The following is a 15745-nucleotide window of genomic DNA, read 5'->3' on the forward strand; positions in this document are numbered from 1 at the left end:
TTTAAGATAACTTCTGATATATGTATCTACCATACAACTGTGGACTGAGCAGCAAGCTACTCACCTTGTTACTAGTTCTTCTTCAGGTTTTTCTCGCTCTAAAAGGTGTTGGAAGTAATTCTCCAGGGCTTGAGCAGTTAAAGTTTTCTTTAGGTATGGATAGTAGAGGGGATGCCGTGCTATCACACCTGTTAGGTATAACTGCTGTTAGTTGGAATACGAGCTGTTAAAACCAATTTGTATTTATCCTTTCAAAACTGATTTTGAGATCCTCCTCTCAACTGAAACTGTATATATGGATCCTCTTTAATGAGCTCCTGAATAAAAAACAATAGTAAGACAGATTTCCCTCTGTCAATAGAGAGGTAGTGTGGAGCATGACACAAAAGAACGCTCCCAGACTAAGTGATTCTTGGACTTTTTCTGGCTGCAAAAGTCCCTGCCACTGAAAGACACCTAAAGAACAACAACAACATCACAACAAAAACCCACATGCAGTTCTCTTCCCCTAAATGGTTTGCAAGACTTAGACAAGTAATTGCAATTAACCATAACCAGGCATGATCAGTGACTGAAGGTTTGATCCCTGCCCCACTCCTTGCATGAGATCCTGACGTAAGTGTAGGAAATCACAATTACATTTTTATTGCTGTAAATATACTTTCATAAGCTTCAGGTGACTTTATGCTGAAGCTGAGGTTCCACAGCAGGATCAGGAAAGCAGATTTGTGTCACAGGGATCTTTTTATCTGTGGACTTCAAAGCTAAATTAATCTTAGAGGTCAAGTTTGTTGCTGTTATTGTTGTTCCTTAATAAAGCTGTAGTGTCTTTATATCTGAGGAAGCCTATTAGAAATCATTCATGATTTGGCAACAGTACAACAATGGTCAACCATGGGGAAAGGGGGGGGGGGGGAGGGAAATCAAAATTCGTTCATTCTTCAAACCAAAAAACAGTTTCACAAACAAGGACAAGAAAACTATATTCCTAAATATAAATGAACAAAATTCATCAGTTTTAGCACGACAGCTAATAGCAAATCAAATCCCAAACGCACCTTTAATTCATACTGAGCTTTGAACACCACACGCTCTCATCTTCCAACAAGAGAGCCAATTGTTGCATGCAGAAGTAAGGAATAGAAGGAATTATTAAACAATGCAAGAAGCAGCACAATCAATGTAAAGAGACTGCACACTGAAATATACCATTTGGATTAACAATTAAAAACGTTCTCTTACATGCAAAAACAACTTCGATATTTCCTAACACTGTCAATGTTTCAGCCATATACATGTTACAAAATTCATGTATGGAAATATTATACATGACCAGACAACCAAGAGATTATATTACATAACACACACACATGAAGGAGTAGCAACTAATGTGTAAAGGAAACCATAAAAAGGCATTTCTTAATTTTGGGGAGCTCGACTTTGCAACCCTAAACAAAGAGCTTTCTTCATAGTATGACATGCAAGAATTTTTTTCTTAGTACCTCAGATTTCAACAGCTGCTCAACAGAAAACTACAGATATTTCATTAGTAAATCCTTGTTCTACATGGATTATTTTTTGTTTCAGCACAGAGATAATAAAAAAAAAAAAAATCAAGTGATGTGAGAGATTTCAAAAAAATTAAGAAGAGCACTTGATACGTAACTCTTATTTAAGAATCTTGCATCACTTCAGAAAGCAAGAAAAAGAAAAATACCTATGTTTGCAGAGTTGCCTTTGTCTCCACTTCTAGTGTAGGCAAGATCTTCTAAGCGATAAGTATGTGGACCACTTGGCAGATCTATACAATATAAAAATGAATACATTTTAATGATAGCTACAAATAATAATGCATTTTGAAGAAGTAACCGTCATTTCAAGTGTATACTTTCTGCATTGTTTGTAGTACTCCTGAAAACATTTCCAAAGCTTTCTTCCCACAGGAATACCTAGAGAACGAGAGGTGAGGCTGAGGGCCAAAATTATGAAACTGATCCCTCCTGCTCCGTCTCCCAAATCCTTTTTACCTTTTTATAGCCCAATACTATGGCAGGCATTTAATATGAAATATTCAGATGAATATGAAAATTCATCTTGGCCTTAGCAATGTGGTATCTCTGAAGGAGGCATAGCAGCTACCTGTCGTTTCTTGACTAGCTGACAACTTTTGTCGCCTTAACACACAGACCCCTCTGCTTCCAGTGCAGGTGGAAAATACATGTAGCTGCTACTGTCCTGATAATTCCATAATGTCTGTAGAAAACAGTTACAATCTAAAATTCCTTTTCAATATAACATGTCTCTCCCTTTCATATGCACTGTTATAACAGTTATTTATTCAGCTGCATAGAAGAAACACGAGATTTCTTTTACAAATTACTAATTTTGTAAATATCAGTATTATATAAGAAAAGGTCATAAATGGTCATAAATGCATGCTCTATAGAAAGCCAATCTTAATTTTTTAACTTGTTGATGTCTGAGTATTGGACTTTGAAGCCTTTAGGAACATAAAGGTTGTTGCACTTCATTGAACAAAGTTCACATTAAGTATTATTTTTATCCATTTACATACAAAAAAAGCAAACCCACTCCTGCCCAAATCCAGAAATTCAGTCTTGTGGGATCCATACAGTTTATATATGAGGTTTGATGGTTAAGTTACATGGCACAGACCTCTTGCAATCATTGATTATTAAGAGTAGTAGACTGTCACCATCTAGTTTCTGTTCCCCAAAGCGAGAGACGAAGCACTCACTTTGCCACCGAGTTTCAGTTATTCGCTGATAGCAGCATAATACTGAAACTTGAAGCGTAGGTTATATCCCAGTTTTCAGATGGTAAGAATCTAGTAATTTCCAGCCAGTTTTGCTTCTGATCCAACTTTTCTATGGCCATATCAGCTCTCCCGGCACCCCTGGCTTTTCAATCCCAGCATCTCTAACAGACTCATCTATGCTCCCGACTCGCAGTAGTCTTCTCACCCCTCAGTTGCCCTCTCCTCTGTCCCCTTCCTGTCGTTTTCTCATCCTTCTGCACTCAAGTGGCAGCTCTTCCCCTCCCTGCTCCTCGGACACCAGCAGGGGGAACATTCAGAGCAGGGAAGCCACAGCCTGCCTGCTTTGCTTTCTGTCGCAGCTGCTGCTGCTACAGCTACTGCTGGCAGCCACTGGAAGCAACTGACAAATGGCCAAAATACATATATCTATATATTTTTTAAACATCAAACAGTTCAGCCCTGGGCACATGCTTGTCACAGAAACCTTCAGTCTAACATGTTAAAAACTGTCAGATTTTAAGGAATTGAAGAGACGGTCTTGTAAACCAATTATGTTGGACAAACTTCATGTTGCAAGATACAATGCAATTTGAAAATGCAGTCCACCTTTTCTGTATTGTTATTACTTCTCCTGAGGATATAAAACTGTGCCGTTTAGGTTTTTTTTGTTGTTGTTGTTGTTTTTTTTTTTATTATTTTAGTGAGTAGAAGACACAACACTAAAGATATTATCCTCTAGATGTGCCAGGTATGGAATGCCAGCGAAAGGCAGACTATATTAAAAAGTGCAACTACACTGATTTAAATTCAACCACAACATACCAATGAAAGTCTAAATTACACTTAAAATCAAAATTAACACTGTGCTAAGTTCCAGTATGATTTAAATTAAAGTGCACCTACTATTAACACATGGATAGATAGCACTTTGTGAACTGTGTCAAGTGATGAGGTAAACCCAGCCCTAGCCAAATCACCTTTACCTTCAATTCCTTTCTGTCCCCAGAGAATTGCTAACCCTCAGACACGAGCCAGGCTGACATAAAGAGCTTTAGCAAAGCTGGGTAAGAGAGAAACTATGTCCAAGTCCTACTAGCTGCAGCTTTTACTGTCTCTATCAGAAAAGGAGGCTGCAAGTCTATGGCAGTGGCAGCTGGACAAATCCCAAAAGTTAATTTGGGTATAGGGTGGTAGATACTGTGAATGACCAAAATGCCTCACTACAACATTGACACATAATTTGTACAGTGTGTCTTAGTTTATGGTACTTATTTGGTTGAAACAGATCAGGCAACACTTACAAGAGTAGCTTTACTGGCACATTTGAGTGACAATAACAACGAAAACAATAACGAACAACTGGGGGCTCACCACGCAATTTCTGCTGCTGGCATAGCTGGATCAGATCTTTCTGATCCATCTACTCACACCCCAAACACCAACGTATCCATGTTAAACTGCTTTAAGACTTAAATTTTATAATGTAGATCAGGTCGCTGTCAAAGATGAGCTGAAAGACTGATTATAGATTAGTCTCACACAGTGGTTCTTCAGTGTTAGTCATGATAGCATGAAATTTGAAACGGTGAAAGCATGCAATGAAGGAGTTAACACAGGAGGTTTGAGCTTGATGCTCAGTCTTTTCCATGTTCACTTCCATGAAAAATGCAAGCAGAAATGTGCCATGAAAACTGGCAGAAAATATTAAAGGTTGTATTTATTTATTTGGGGAATATTATTTTTGATTAAACAGCTCCATCAGGAGAGGATCTGAAAAAGTCAATCTAAAGTTCATTGTTCATTTTGGACAAGACTACCACACTTCATGCACCACAGAAATCGCCTTATTCTTTAAGAGTTGTTCTTTCAATATGATTCAAGAAAAAAAAACGTAGTGTTTCTTCAAAGGCTGAAGTATGACACCGCTTAAACTGTGTAAGCTGTAGAAGTCTCTTCTCCATCAGATATTTTACACAGGCAGTCTTTGACAGTCTCCCTTTAAACAAAACCAGTTCAAGACAGTGTTCTGGTGTTCCCATTTATTATTACCCTAATTGATTTATCCTTCATGATCTGTTTATCAGGAAATTGTTTTCATTTAATAAACATCTTAAATAAATCTACAAAAGAATTCCCTTCAAAGCTAGGGCAAATGGTAAATTCAAATTCCACCCTCCCAGAACCACATCTAGCAGCATTTTTGAAATCCGTTTTTGCATATTTCTCTTATCTGTTCAAAGACAACTAACAGTCCCTCACACTTGGAGATAACCATGAAACTAAGAAAAATACTTCCCTCCTTACTAAATGCTGACAGAAAGCGTTTTAGCAGAAGTTACTCCTTTTACAATCTAACCCATTTGTCTATTTCTCATCCATGCTGTCCATGCATTAAGCCACAGAAGTAGGTATTTAGTCACATACAGAAAACATTTCTATTCACAACTAAGGGCAAAAGTTTAGAGACCCTTCTCAGGGGAAACAACCAGAGGAGCTCTGCTGTTCCTCAAAAGTGGGGTTTTGCCTGAATAAAGCCTGAAGAATTCAGTACTTAAATGCTGATGCCAGGCACCTCAGAAAGTTTTCTCAAATGATAAAGGCAACAGGGAGTCTAATAGCATTTTGTTTCTCCAGCATTTAGCACTGTAGTCACCTTTGGGAAGAAAAAAAAAAAAAAAAATACCAGGACCTTTGCTACCCCCTTTCTTAAACAGAACGATGACTTCCTATTCCGTAACTCGCCCAGTCTGGTGGTGCAAATCCCCCACTGCCCTCCTGGGAACTCCCAGGTATCAGAGAGATTCTGCTGCGACATTAGATTTGCAACAGACATAAGACCTGAAAATATACTTAAAGAGTTTAACTTGTTTCTGTGAGACACATAAATCATTGCACTGAAGAGAGGTTTGAATAGATGGGGAAAATCAGGCATCCAGTATCAGTGACTTTCAAATGGCAATAAACACAGTCATATGTGTATTTCAAAATTTCTCTACATGATACAGAACATTCCCTACTGACTTATGATTAGTTGTTACACTATTCTATTACCAGTTTTGTGAAATACTGCTCACCTATACCTGGAATCCAGAATAAATCTTAACATACTGGTGCCTTCACGGCATTAATTTTTTGAGTATACACAGATTTCAATACCTGAATTACTCTTTCAGCATTAGTATTATTTTTAGAAATATTTCTAACAAGTAAACTTTAGGTACAGTCACTTGATTTATATTTGAAAATATCTATCCACAGCTTTAAATTAATTCTCTCATTTCTCCGGTGAGCAGCAATAAGGTAATAAAGATTCTGTTTAGACCAAAAGGGAATTATGAAGTGTGCTATACCTTAAGAAATGCTGTATATAGTTCTGCCATTAGAAAGAATATAAAAATTTTCAAGTGCCTAGCACTTTGAATAATCCGTAACCTAGTACCTAGCTTGTATGAAAAACTGATTGAACATTTCCTTTTCATTGCAGACATCCTGACCTGCTCCATTCAGCTCACTGGTTTGCCCTTCTCAAGTTTCTTCTTTTCTCTCTGCAGAGAATTTAGTTAGGCGAGTCTAACAACAACACAGCAATTATCATGCTGGATCATTAGGCTAGTGTGTTTTCTTTAAAAGCCACCAGTTCCAGGTTGATCCCACTCTTGTTCATTCTGTGAAGGCTGCCATATGGAATAGGGACAAATTTTAATTATCTAAATGCTAAGCATTCTGTAAGTCCGTCCTCCATTCTGAACACAACTATTTTGATGTAAGGTAAAACCAACTATTTCCATGATTAACAAAGTAAGATTGCAGTATACTTTGAAACCATGTTTCAATTTCAAGCCAGTGTTTAACTGTCTTCAGTTGTGTCTAAGGCTTAGTTTTTTTGAATCACAATTTAATTACATACTTGTTATAGTCTCAAATACATTTTATGCTGTGCGATGCTAACCTCCTTCCTTCCAAGACAATAGCTTAAGTGTTTTGCAAGGGATTTTAAAAATAAATAGTATAAAGAGGTAAAATATATTTCACAGACAAAATCTAGCACATGATTTTCCAGGAAAAAGACAGCAAATGATACATTCACAAATAAAAAAGATGAACATACCTTTCAATTCACTGCTAATCTTAGGTGGATCAAACGAAACAACCTCATCTGATGTAAACGTGAGATCCTCCTCAAGTGTCTCAACATGCTGCCCATTTAAAAATAGGCTGATCTGGAAAAAAAATACCCATTTTCAAACTGTCAAATTACAAATCCTGTGTGACATGAATAAATAAAGCATATTTCTAATTAAGTATTGATCTAGCACATTTTCAGTAACGGCTTTACGGATAAGGTGCTCTTTTTCTCTTTTTTTAAAAGTCACAATAGCGATCCATTATAAACCTAAAAGAAATCTTTGTGTACGAAAAAAGCCTAAAAATCAAAGGAATGCTCTATCCAGTTGGCTATGTTTTAAGGGAAGACAAATCTCTCTCTTTCCATCTCTCTCGATATACAGCAGCACTACATGGAATTTTGTGTCACAACCCTTGACAGCAGTTGGATCCCAAAACTTGAAAGCTTCCAGCTCTTCCGTGATATAACCCCCTTTTCTTCCTAATGTCACTGTCTGTATTAAATGACAAACTTCTCTTTGGATCCTATATTCATCTTCAAATAAATTTTGTGAAAGCAACTTATAAAAAATAAATTAATACTGGATATTTTGTGTTTATGTTGAGATGAAAATATGAAATAAAAAAATGCCATGCTGTTCATCTCGCATGATGAGCTCTCCCTATCCCCTCTCCCCAAAGAAATCTGAAAAAATACAGTCTCAAGTGTGCTATTTCATTAGCTGATTGGGCTATTCACTTAAGATGTAAGCAAAGGTTTCTCTGGTTAAATCATATAGCACAATCGTGTAGAAAAATCAACTGCATCCATTTCATCTGCACTGCAGGACTCCCAGTACTAAAGACTCAGACATACCATCAGGTTACACTGCCACAACAAAAAAATATACACCAACTTAGCTGCAGCAGTTACCAGTGTTCAGTTGTCAGCCAATGCAAGCTAATTCTACTCAGCCCTCTTTCTTGATTATTCTTAGAGAATAGCTAATAGTGACAAAGGCCTCCAATGCTTATGCAAGAAGATGATTTAAAAAAAATAAAAATATTTCAGAAACGCTCTTCTTGCCTTCAGGGGGTTTGCTAGAATTTTTCTCCCTAGAGAAAAGTTTTCGGTTACTTTTTAAACATGAAAAAGTACACATGGAAAATAACTACTGTTTGCACCGTAAAACTACTGGTGATCTATGATAAAACCGGGACAATTGCATAAGAGCAGTGGAAGCAACAAACGAGACATTGAATCCAAACTGACACCCAGAAAGGTGTTATCAAACACAAAACAAAAGAACCCACTGTGGCAATGGTAACATATCTGAAAATCTCCTTATGGAGTTTTTTGGGGGTTTAGGTCAAATGCTGAGCTAGAGCAACTAGACTCTTTGTAACTGAACTTCCAGTCTAGAAAAGTAGTTAATTCATACCTTACTTACTCTGTAATCTCTAGCTAGACCATTGTTGTTAATACATGGCTAAAACTTTGACTCCAGGACTTGAATCACTTACACCACACTTTTACGTAACCTTTAGTATTACTGCAGTACAGCAGTGATAGGTCACATGGCATTTTGTTAATAGCTTATCACTGCATTCATCAGGTTAGTTACCTAGATCAAGGATTTTGATTTTCTGTATTGAAAGGGGTAGACGAGACACTGTTTGCTTTCCCTGCTAAATTAGGTTACTATTTAATCTCAACAGCATTTTACCAAACCTGGAACACAGTGCTAATTAGCAAGTTTACATTTAATTTGATGAACAAAACAGTGGTAGGCTAAACTTCCATAAAGATAATAATTTCATATTAAACTTGGCAAAGACAAGCCATTTGTATACAGCAAGATGTAAGTGACAATAAAAATAAGTACTTGAACTTCTTTAAACAACAAAAAAGGCGTCTGGGGGTTTTAATGCTTTTCCACTATGCAGAGTTTATAAACTTAAGTTTTAATAACTAAATAGCATCTCCTCTGTAAAATTAATCTTAAATTATTTCCCACTAACGCAGAGTACTACTCAAAGAAAAATGTAACATTTGGGCTTATTTGTGCTAAGCACTGCATGCATGTTAAAAATGCAAATGAAACAGTCCTTTTCCGAAATGCTTAGAACACTTAAAGTGATTACTGATAATCATTTTACAAAGTTGCTTTTTTGATCAATTAGTTTTTGTTTGTTTTCTCTGCCCCCCCTTCACTTGCTGCCTGTGCTCCTAAGGCTTCCCTTCACCACCCTAAGCAGAAGCCTGCCACAATACCTGTGGTCTAACACAGAGCAACGTTCTGGCCTTTGGCCACTTTCCTGATGGTGAATGAGTGAGAAAGCTCTCACTGAGTGAGAAGCATCGTTATTAGGATGCCTTGGCATGAGATGCACGCAACAGCTATAAGTCAGTTAAAGGTCTCTGAAAAAGAAGGCCGTATATGCAGTTTTGTCTGCAGTCTCCAAAGGATAAATTAAGTATCTGATGGCATTCAGAAAAGCAGAGACCAACATTCATAAATCTAAACATTTCACGTTTTCAGTAAAACCAGTTTCTTCAAGTTTATCTTGAAGACTTCAATCTACACAGAGGTACATGCTTAACAAAAGCAGGGCTCTACCTCAACATTTCATCTTACACCATAATTTCTCACCTCGGACTGCCTACTCATCTGAACCATAACTTGTCAGACTGAAAGAAACTATTGTTATGAACTGAATAGGGCCACAGAGACAGATCTCATCCACAGGCTCCGCCATGATACTCATCACAGTAGTCTCACAGGCTTTCATAATTTTACAGCTTTTGTAATATAGTTAAGAGCAGAAATTACTACTCCCATTTTCATAGACAGGGTATTTGGAAGGAAAAGGCCAAACTCTCTGTTAAGGCAAAACAGAATCAGAGGAAATTCACTGATTTTAATAGTTATTTCCAGTAGTATATATAAGAAAGTAGACTCCCCAAAAGTCAGAAGATGTGTCCAGGTTCACAATATTAACGTTCAACTCTCTGAACACCCAATTGCCTTCTCTTAAAAGAGGGACCATTAACTTTCAAAAAATACATCATTTTCATAAGGACTCTCTGCAAATGCAGTAAATGTAACTCAAACCTACAATTCTAGGAACACAAAAAGAAAGGTTGAGTTTTGATGCAAGATATTTCAAAATTCACAGCAATTAAAATGCAAGGTTGACAAGTTCAGCTGTTGTAAGACATTCTCTGTGAATAACATTAGTCTCTGGGAAAATATTTTTTAATCAAAGTTACCAGAATACTTTGCAGCTTTAGGACTCAAAGTCACTGAAAAATGCTAGAGTCAGCAGTATTTTTCAAATTACTTCAAAGAGAACAGAGCAGGCTTTAAGCAGTAAGTCTTACCTGAACATTGCTTTTGGGATAATAGAAGAAAAATGGCTTCAAAACTGGAGACCTAGACACACAAAACAACAAGCATCAATACATTTAACCAGAAATTAATGAAAATGTCAGATCATGCATCTTTAGACTATTCACACATCATATACCTGGGAAATTAAAAGCTATTTAGCCATGATTAACAATGGTTTTCCAAACAATTTTGGAAAGCCTGAGAAGTGCAGAAATTCCTTAAATTTCATTATTAAGAAAGGAAGATTTTGTTTTAAAAAAAATAAATTTTGTAGGGGGGGAGCAGCCAAAATAGCGAAAATATTTTCTTGAAAAAGGATGCACTTCATGACATTGAAGTCTGTGCATTTGCACATTGCACTGTGATTAGCCCCACATTGATACCTAGGCTAGTTATACAGAGCTACTGGAAATATATTTACAGTTTCTTCCCACATCTCCATATGCAAGACAGACATATCAAAGTACTTGCTTAGGGACAGGAAAGTTTTAGATGCTCTCATGAATCCGCATGGAAAGGTGAGCATATAAGTCACCAGCAGATTTTAGCCATATCTAGAAAAACACTGAATCAAACCAGGATATTTTTTTTTTTTTTTTAATATGCTCAACATTATTCTGTTTGGCTCGCTCACATAATGGATTCATACTAACATTCTGTGTGACACTTGACCTCACATTTGTAAGTGAAGTGGGCTGGTACAGACCTAAGTTTGCTGTGCCCAAATTCCAAACCAACAGGTACAAGAAATCTGGTCCAGAAATCTGCATGCATTGCCACATGTTTGAGCTACTGCCCTGCCATAAAGTCACACTTAAAAGTTCTCCCTACAGGTCATTAAGCAAAGACATTGTTATGAGCTGATTAGAGATTGACGTAACTCATATTCCATAATTCAATAATGGATTTTACTATTTGCATACATATCTTGTAGAACTCACTAGTATCTTGTTATCAGTTATTAAGCATAGCGTGCAACGGAAAGACTTTAGTTGCTTCTGTGGTTGCTGTTTCAAAGTGGGGAACCTTGTGATGGTGAGTGGTAGGAACACCACCATCACACATTACAAGTCAATGATCAGAAGTTAACTTACACTCTGGGGCGCCCTCCAACAATTCCAGTGAGGCCAGGTGCTGGAAATGGAAATTAAATTCACAAAAAAACCTGTTAAAGCCATCGTCAAAACACTAGAGCTCATAGCTTATCGTAGCTTGAATCGTTCCTATAATGCAGATTTAATGAATACTGAGAAATATCTAGCAAGTTACAGATGTTTTGCATATGTTCTCATTAATTAATAAAACTGAACATTTTATACAACAGTTAAAGAGGCAAAACATGTAAAAGGTACTGTGACTTTTAACAAAAAAAATAAAAAGAATTTGTTTCAAAATGTGCAAAGTATAAAGTAACGTGGAAGAACCTAAAGATTATTTTGTATACCAATGCCAGTCAGGCAATACATTTGGTAGAAAAAAAACCACCTTAGCTTTGGGGTTTTTGTTGCTGTTGTTTTATTTACTTTTAAAGAGAGCAGAGAGACATTTCTGACCTGAACTATGGTTTGTTTTAATACTTGTTTAAAATGACTTTTCTTATTAGATTAACTGTTTCAGAGCAACTTACATCTTTCTTTTTAGCATTATCACTGGCTAACTTTGCTTTTTTAAGGTGCTGGGTACTGCAGAACCCATTCTCTCTCTTTGATACAGAAGTAATTTAGGGGCTTAAGTCACTAGCATGATCCTAGATTTGCACTAAGTCAGCACTGTGATTGGACTCTTGTTTACTCTCAATATCAGGTTGCCAGGCTTTACTACCATTAAACCCATCCACCCAGCTCAGTATTTATGAAAGAAACGGTTCTGCTCTCCTCATCCTGAGCATAGCTTCTTACCCTTCCTTCTAGCATGGATAGCATGCATACACGATACATCACAGCTCCACATAGTATTGCAGGGGAAAGAAACTGTGAAGTGCATACATTAAATCAGTCTAGGAATTAAGAAGTGTGTTAAACAGTCCCTTAGAAACAAATGCTGTGGAAAGCTGCCCACATGGTGCATTTACCCGAATTAATCCTGGTTAAAATGGGCTTCATGCTTCTTCCAGGAGTGAATTCTCTTAGTCTGTTTGGAGCACAAACAGAAAGCCATGTAACCACGCCGCTGTGGTACTAAGCTCACACTGATAACCTCTGCTTCTCAACAGACTGTTTTAGCTTGGATCCAGTGCCTTGGTAACATGGATGCATACCAGTGGCAGCATAGATGGTACAACATAGTGTAGATTACAGAGTCTTGCCATATTCACATTCATTGGAAGTGATTTCCCCAAAACAGTGGTTAACAAGGTGTTCTAATGAAGTTTTTGAAGAGGGATGCTGTTATGTAGTCCCTACCTCGATACTGCTTTATAATCGGAAACACATTTGGAATCAACAAAACTAATATTCAGTGCACATCTGAATGATTGATTCAGAGATGGTAATTACAGTAACTAAACCTGAAGTTATGGAAGAGGTCTTTTGCCTAAGGCTAGTCCATAATCACTCTGCCAGCTTGGCCAGTGTGCTTCTATAGCATTTACACAGTGTAACTAATTCACAAGATAAATAGACTTCACTAAGTATATTTTTAGCCAGAGGCTGAAAAAACAAACCAACCAACCAACCAACCTCAAAACACAGCAACCTTTAGAAGGTGCTACAGTTGAGAACAACCGGTATTAACTCCCCCTCTTTCCCCAAAAAAGCCTATGATGTTTTTTAGTACAGGAAAAAAAGAATGCCTTCAACAAAAAACAAAACAAAACAAAAAAGCCATGAATAACCACCTCCCTACCCGCTAAGTTCTGCTGCAAAAAACGTGGTAGTGGATAGAATGTAAAAGAACCCGTTAGCGTTACACAATTTTAAATGATCCGGTGAAGATTCAGCCCTATACATATTACCCGTGCACTCTTTCAAGCAGAAAACTGCCATTCAACATTAAAAGCAACTGCAGTTCTTTTATTGAATTATGCGCCTAGTTTGTTTATTTAGGTTGTTGGGGAAGGAGGCTAGATACGGTAAGGTCATGTTGAAAATATAGGTTCATAAAGTTAGTTAATTTAAATTATCTGTGGACTGTCACATGGCTCACTTCCTGCTGGGCAGCTGAACTGCTCATTAAGGATACCAGATTTTGCTCCGACATCAATTTCAACTTCCTGAAAGCTCTCAAAGAAAGCTCTTCACTTGCCTGCTCTCACACAACGCAACTTGGCTCCTACAACAAAGCAGTCCGCTGAACACTGACGAGGAAACAACCCATCTAAGAGCAACCAACGCTCACACCTCAAGGCTACAATAACCTTCCACTGCTGCTCGCTATCGCTAGTCTTGCAAAGGTCTCCAGCATAAGCTACTGTAACAGCAGATCTGTCTCTGGAGATACTACAGCTACCCCCGCACATAAATGCAATTGCAGAGCAAAGCTACACCGATATCCCAGTTGCAATGTTATTCATTTCTATCTTACAATTATCTGATCCATTTTTTATGTTAACGTAAGTAAGATCGGAGCACTCGGGAGTACAATTTAATTTTAACTATATGCAATTCCTATTTAGACTTCAGGCAGAGAAGATGAAGCAAATCTTAAACCGATTCTGGCTTATAATCAGTGATTTGTTATTTGTGTAAATAGCACTAGAGCACAACACCTCGCCTCAACCCAGGGCTCAGATCCCCATTACATTCCTCCAGTAAAACAAAGGCGGCAATGGAAGGTGAAGCACAACCAGGTAAGAGCGGGCTTGTCACTGTGGCCAGACTTACTTCTGCTAAGTCAACTGCGATCTCCTTAGATCAACTGTTGTCCCAAGACATCTTTAAAAAGATGTACTCATGCTGTACTTTATGCTTACTTTACATTGATTGCTTAAATATCTGCACAGATGCTCTCCCTCCTGCCTTTCTGGAAGAAGACTTGTTACGTACAATGACATGAGTAATTTGTCATACTTGTAGAGGGTATCCATCAGGCTGCAGTATCAAGTTGATAAGATTATCAGCTAAACCGAAGCTGTTGATCTCCTTCCCCAGAAACTTTACCTGACCACTTTTTGGTACCAGAGCTCCGTTCATGAGTTCTCAAGGCAGATCAAGTATCACTAAGTACAGTGTCATCCTATCTGCCACCAGTCACCCTCTTGAACAAGCTGCTTCACTTCAAGTTGATGAACAACTCACCATCACTATCTGCCAGCGTCTGTGCCTCAGAATGGCACAAAAGGGATGCATTGCAAAGCGAGCAGAATGCCTTTAAGTTGGAGACCTTCTTTTCAATCTATTTATATTCTGTTCATGTTCATCTGTAGGTACAGTATTTGTCTGCTGCAATCATCACACTGAATATCATGATATTTATTTTGCTTCAAGTGTATATGATCCAAAAGCCCACCACTGCCAAGAATGTTTTCCCTCGTACCGCCGGAGGACCTAGCCCGATAACTACCAATTCTCCAGGTGGCTGGGCATTTAAAAGGAAGGAGTCAGTACTGCAGATTACACCACTTGAATTCCACTGATTTCATTAACTCCCAAATGCATGGCATGATTGGAGAAATGTCAGGCACCAAGTCCACTAAATTTACTTCTTTCTAGTTGACTAAGCACTGGTATAGGACCTTTCCTTTGGATTCTGTGCCTAAAGGTTTAAATCTACATGGAATCTACAAAATAAGGAATTATTTATTATTTAGCAAGTGCTGCTCTTTGGTTCATCTGCGCAATTCTTCATGCAGTCTTAACCTGCCTTTTCATTTTATGACTCTTCCCTCTAGCCTACTTTCAATCTTATGCATTTTCAGCCCAACTACCTTAGGAAAACTAAACCATCATCCTCTGAGAGTACATGTATGTATATCTGTATTTGTCAGTTTTTTCCCTTTGTGTTCATGATTCTTCCAGCACACCTGCAAGACCCCAAATTTTGGGTCCAATGGCAAATTTCACCCAAATCTGAAGGATGGAGAGGAATCTCAAGAACATCAAAGCACGCTAACACCCCATGACCACCACCCCGCCCATGAGTTGGCAGCCGTCTAGCGATGGATTGCATGTAGATAATACAACGTAAAGTCCACTCAAGATATACTCCTTGATACAGCAGTTCCACCGTTTCTGATCCTCCAGAATGCTTTCTCTCTCCAGCTGCCTCTCAATCTTTTTTATTTTCTCACCCTACAAAACTCATCCAAGGATGATGAGTTTAAAAGTTTAAACGTATTGGTTTTAAAGCTTTTATACTTTTAAAGCTCATATACTTTTAAAGCTCATATACGATATGCTGGAAAAGACAGCACGTTTCTGATAAATTTCATGAACAATGGTAGCAGGCAAACAAAAAAAAGAGTACTAGGAAAGCCAGTGTTGCTCTCTGTCAGGGCTATCACAGCTCCCCCCTCCTCATCCTTTGTCAC

The 15745-nt window shown here is 37.8% G+C and overlaps 1 protein-coding gene across 6 annotated transcripts in view; it reads right to left on the reverse strand.

The window, feature by feature from the left end:
• The window catches only part of LOC104021354 (uncharacterized), a 65711-nt gene that overhangs the window by 8344 nt on the left and 41622 nt on the right, over nucleotides 1–15745 (reverse strand). For 5 of the 6 annotated variants that reach the window (XR_015699812.1, XM_087736979.1, XM_087736981.1 and 2 more), the window contains 5 exons: nucleotides 11373–11412; nucleotides 10269–10320; nucleotides 6888–6999; nucleotides 1718–1801; nucleotides 65–188 (listed from right to left, as the gene is read on the reverse strand). Coding sequence is in view for 4 of the 6 variants with exons in the window: in XM_087736979.1 (XP_087593105.1) it covers nucleotides 65–188; nucleotides 1718–1801; nucleotides 6888–6999; nucleotides 10269–10320; nucleotides 11373–11412 (412 nt within the window). In the remaining 2 variants the exon portion in view is untranslated. Of the gene's footprint in view, nucleotides 1–64; nucleotides 189–1058; nucleotides 1099–1717; nucleotides 1802–6887; nucleotides 7000–10268; nucleotides 10321–11372; nucleotides 11413–15745 lie in introns of all 6 variants that reach the window. The other variant, XR_015699813.1, reaches the window with a different exon arrangement.

This window comes from Nipponia nippon, unplaced genomic scaffold (assembly GCF_047370975.1).
Source record: "Nipponia nippon isolate SJK-2023a ecotype South Korea unplaced genomic scaffold, ASM4737097v1 scaffold_6, whole genome shotgun sequence".
In the NCBI taxonomy this organism is placed as follows: Eukaryota; Metazoa; Chordata; class Aves; order Pelecaniformes; family Threskiornithidae; genus Nipponia; species Nipponia nippon.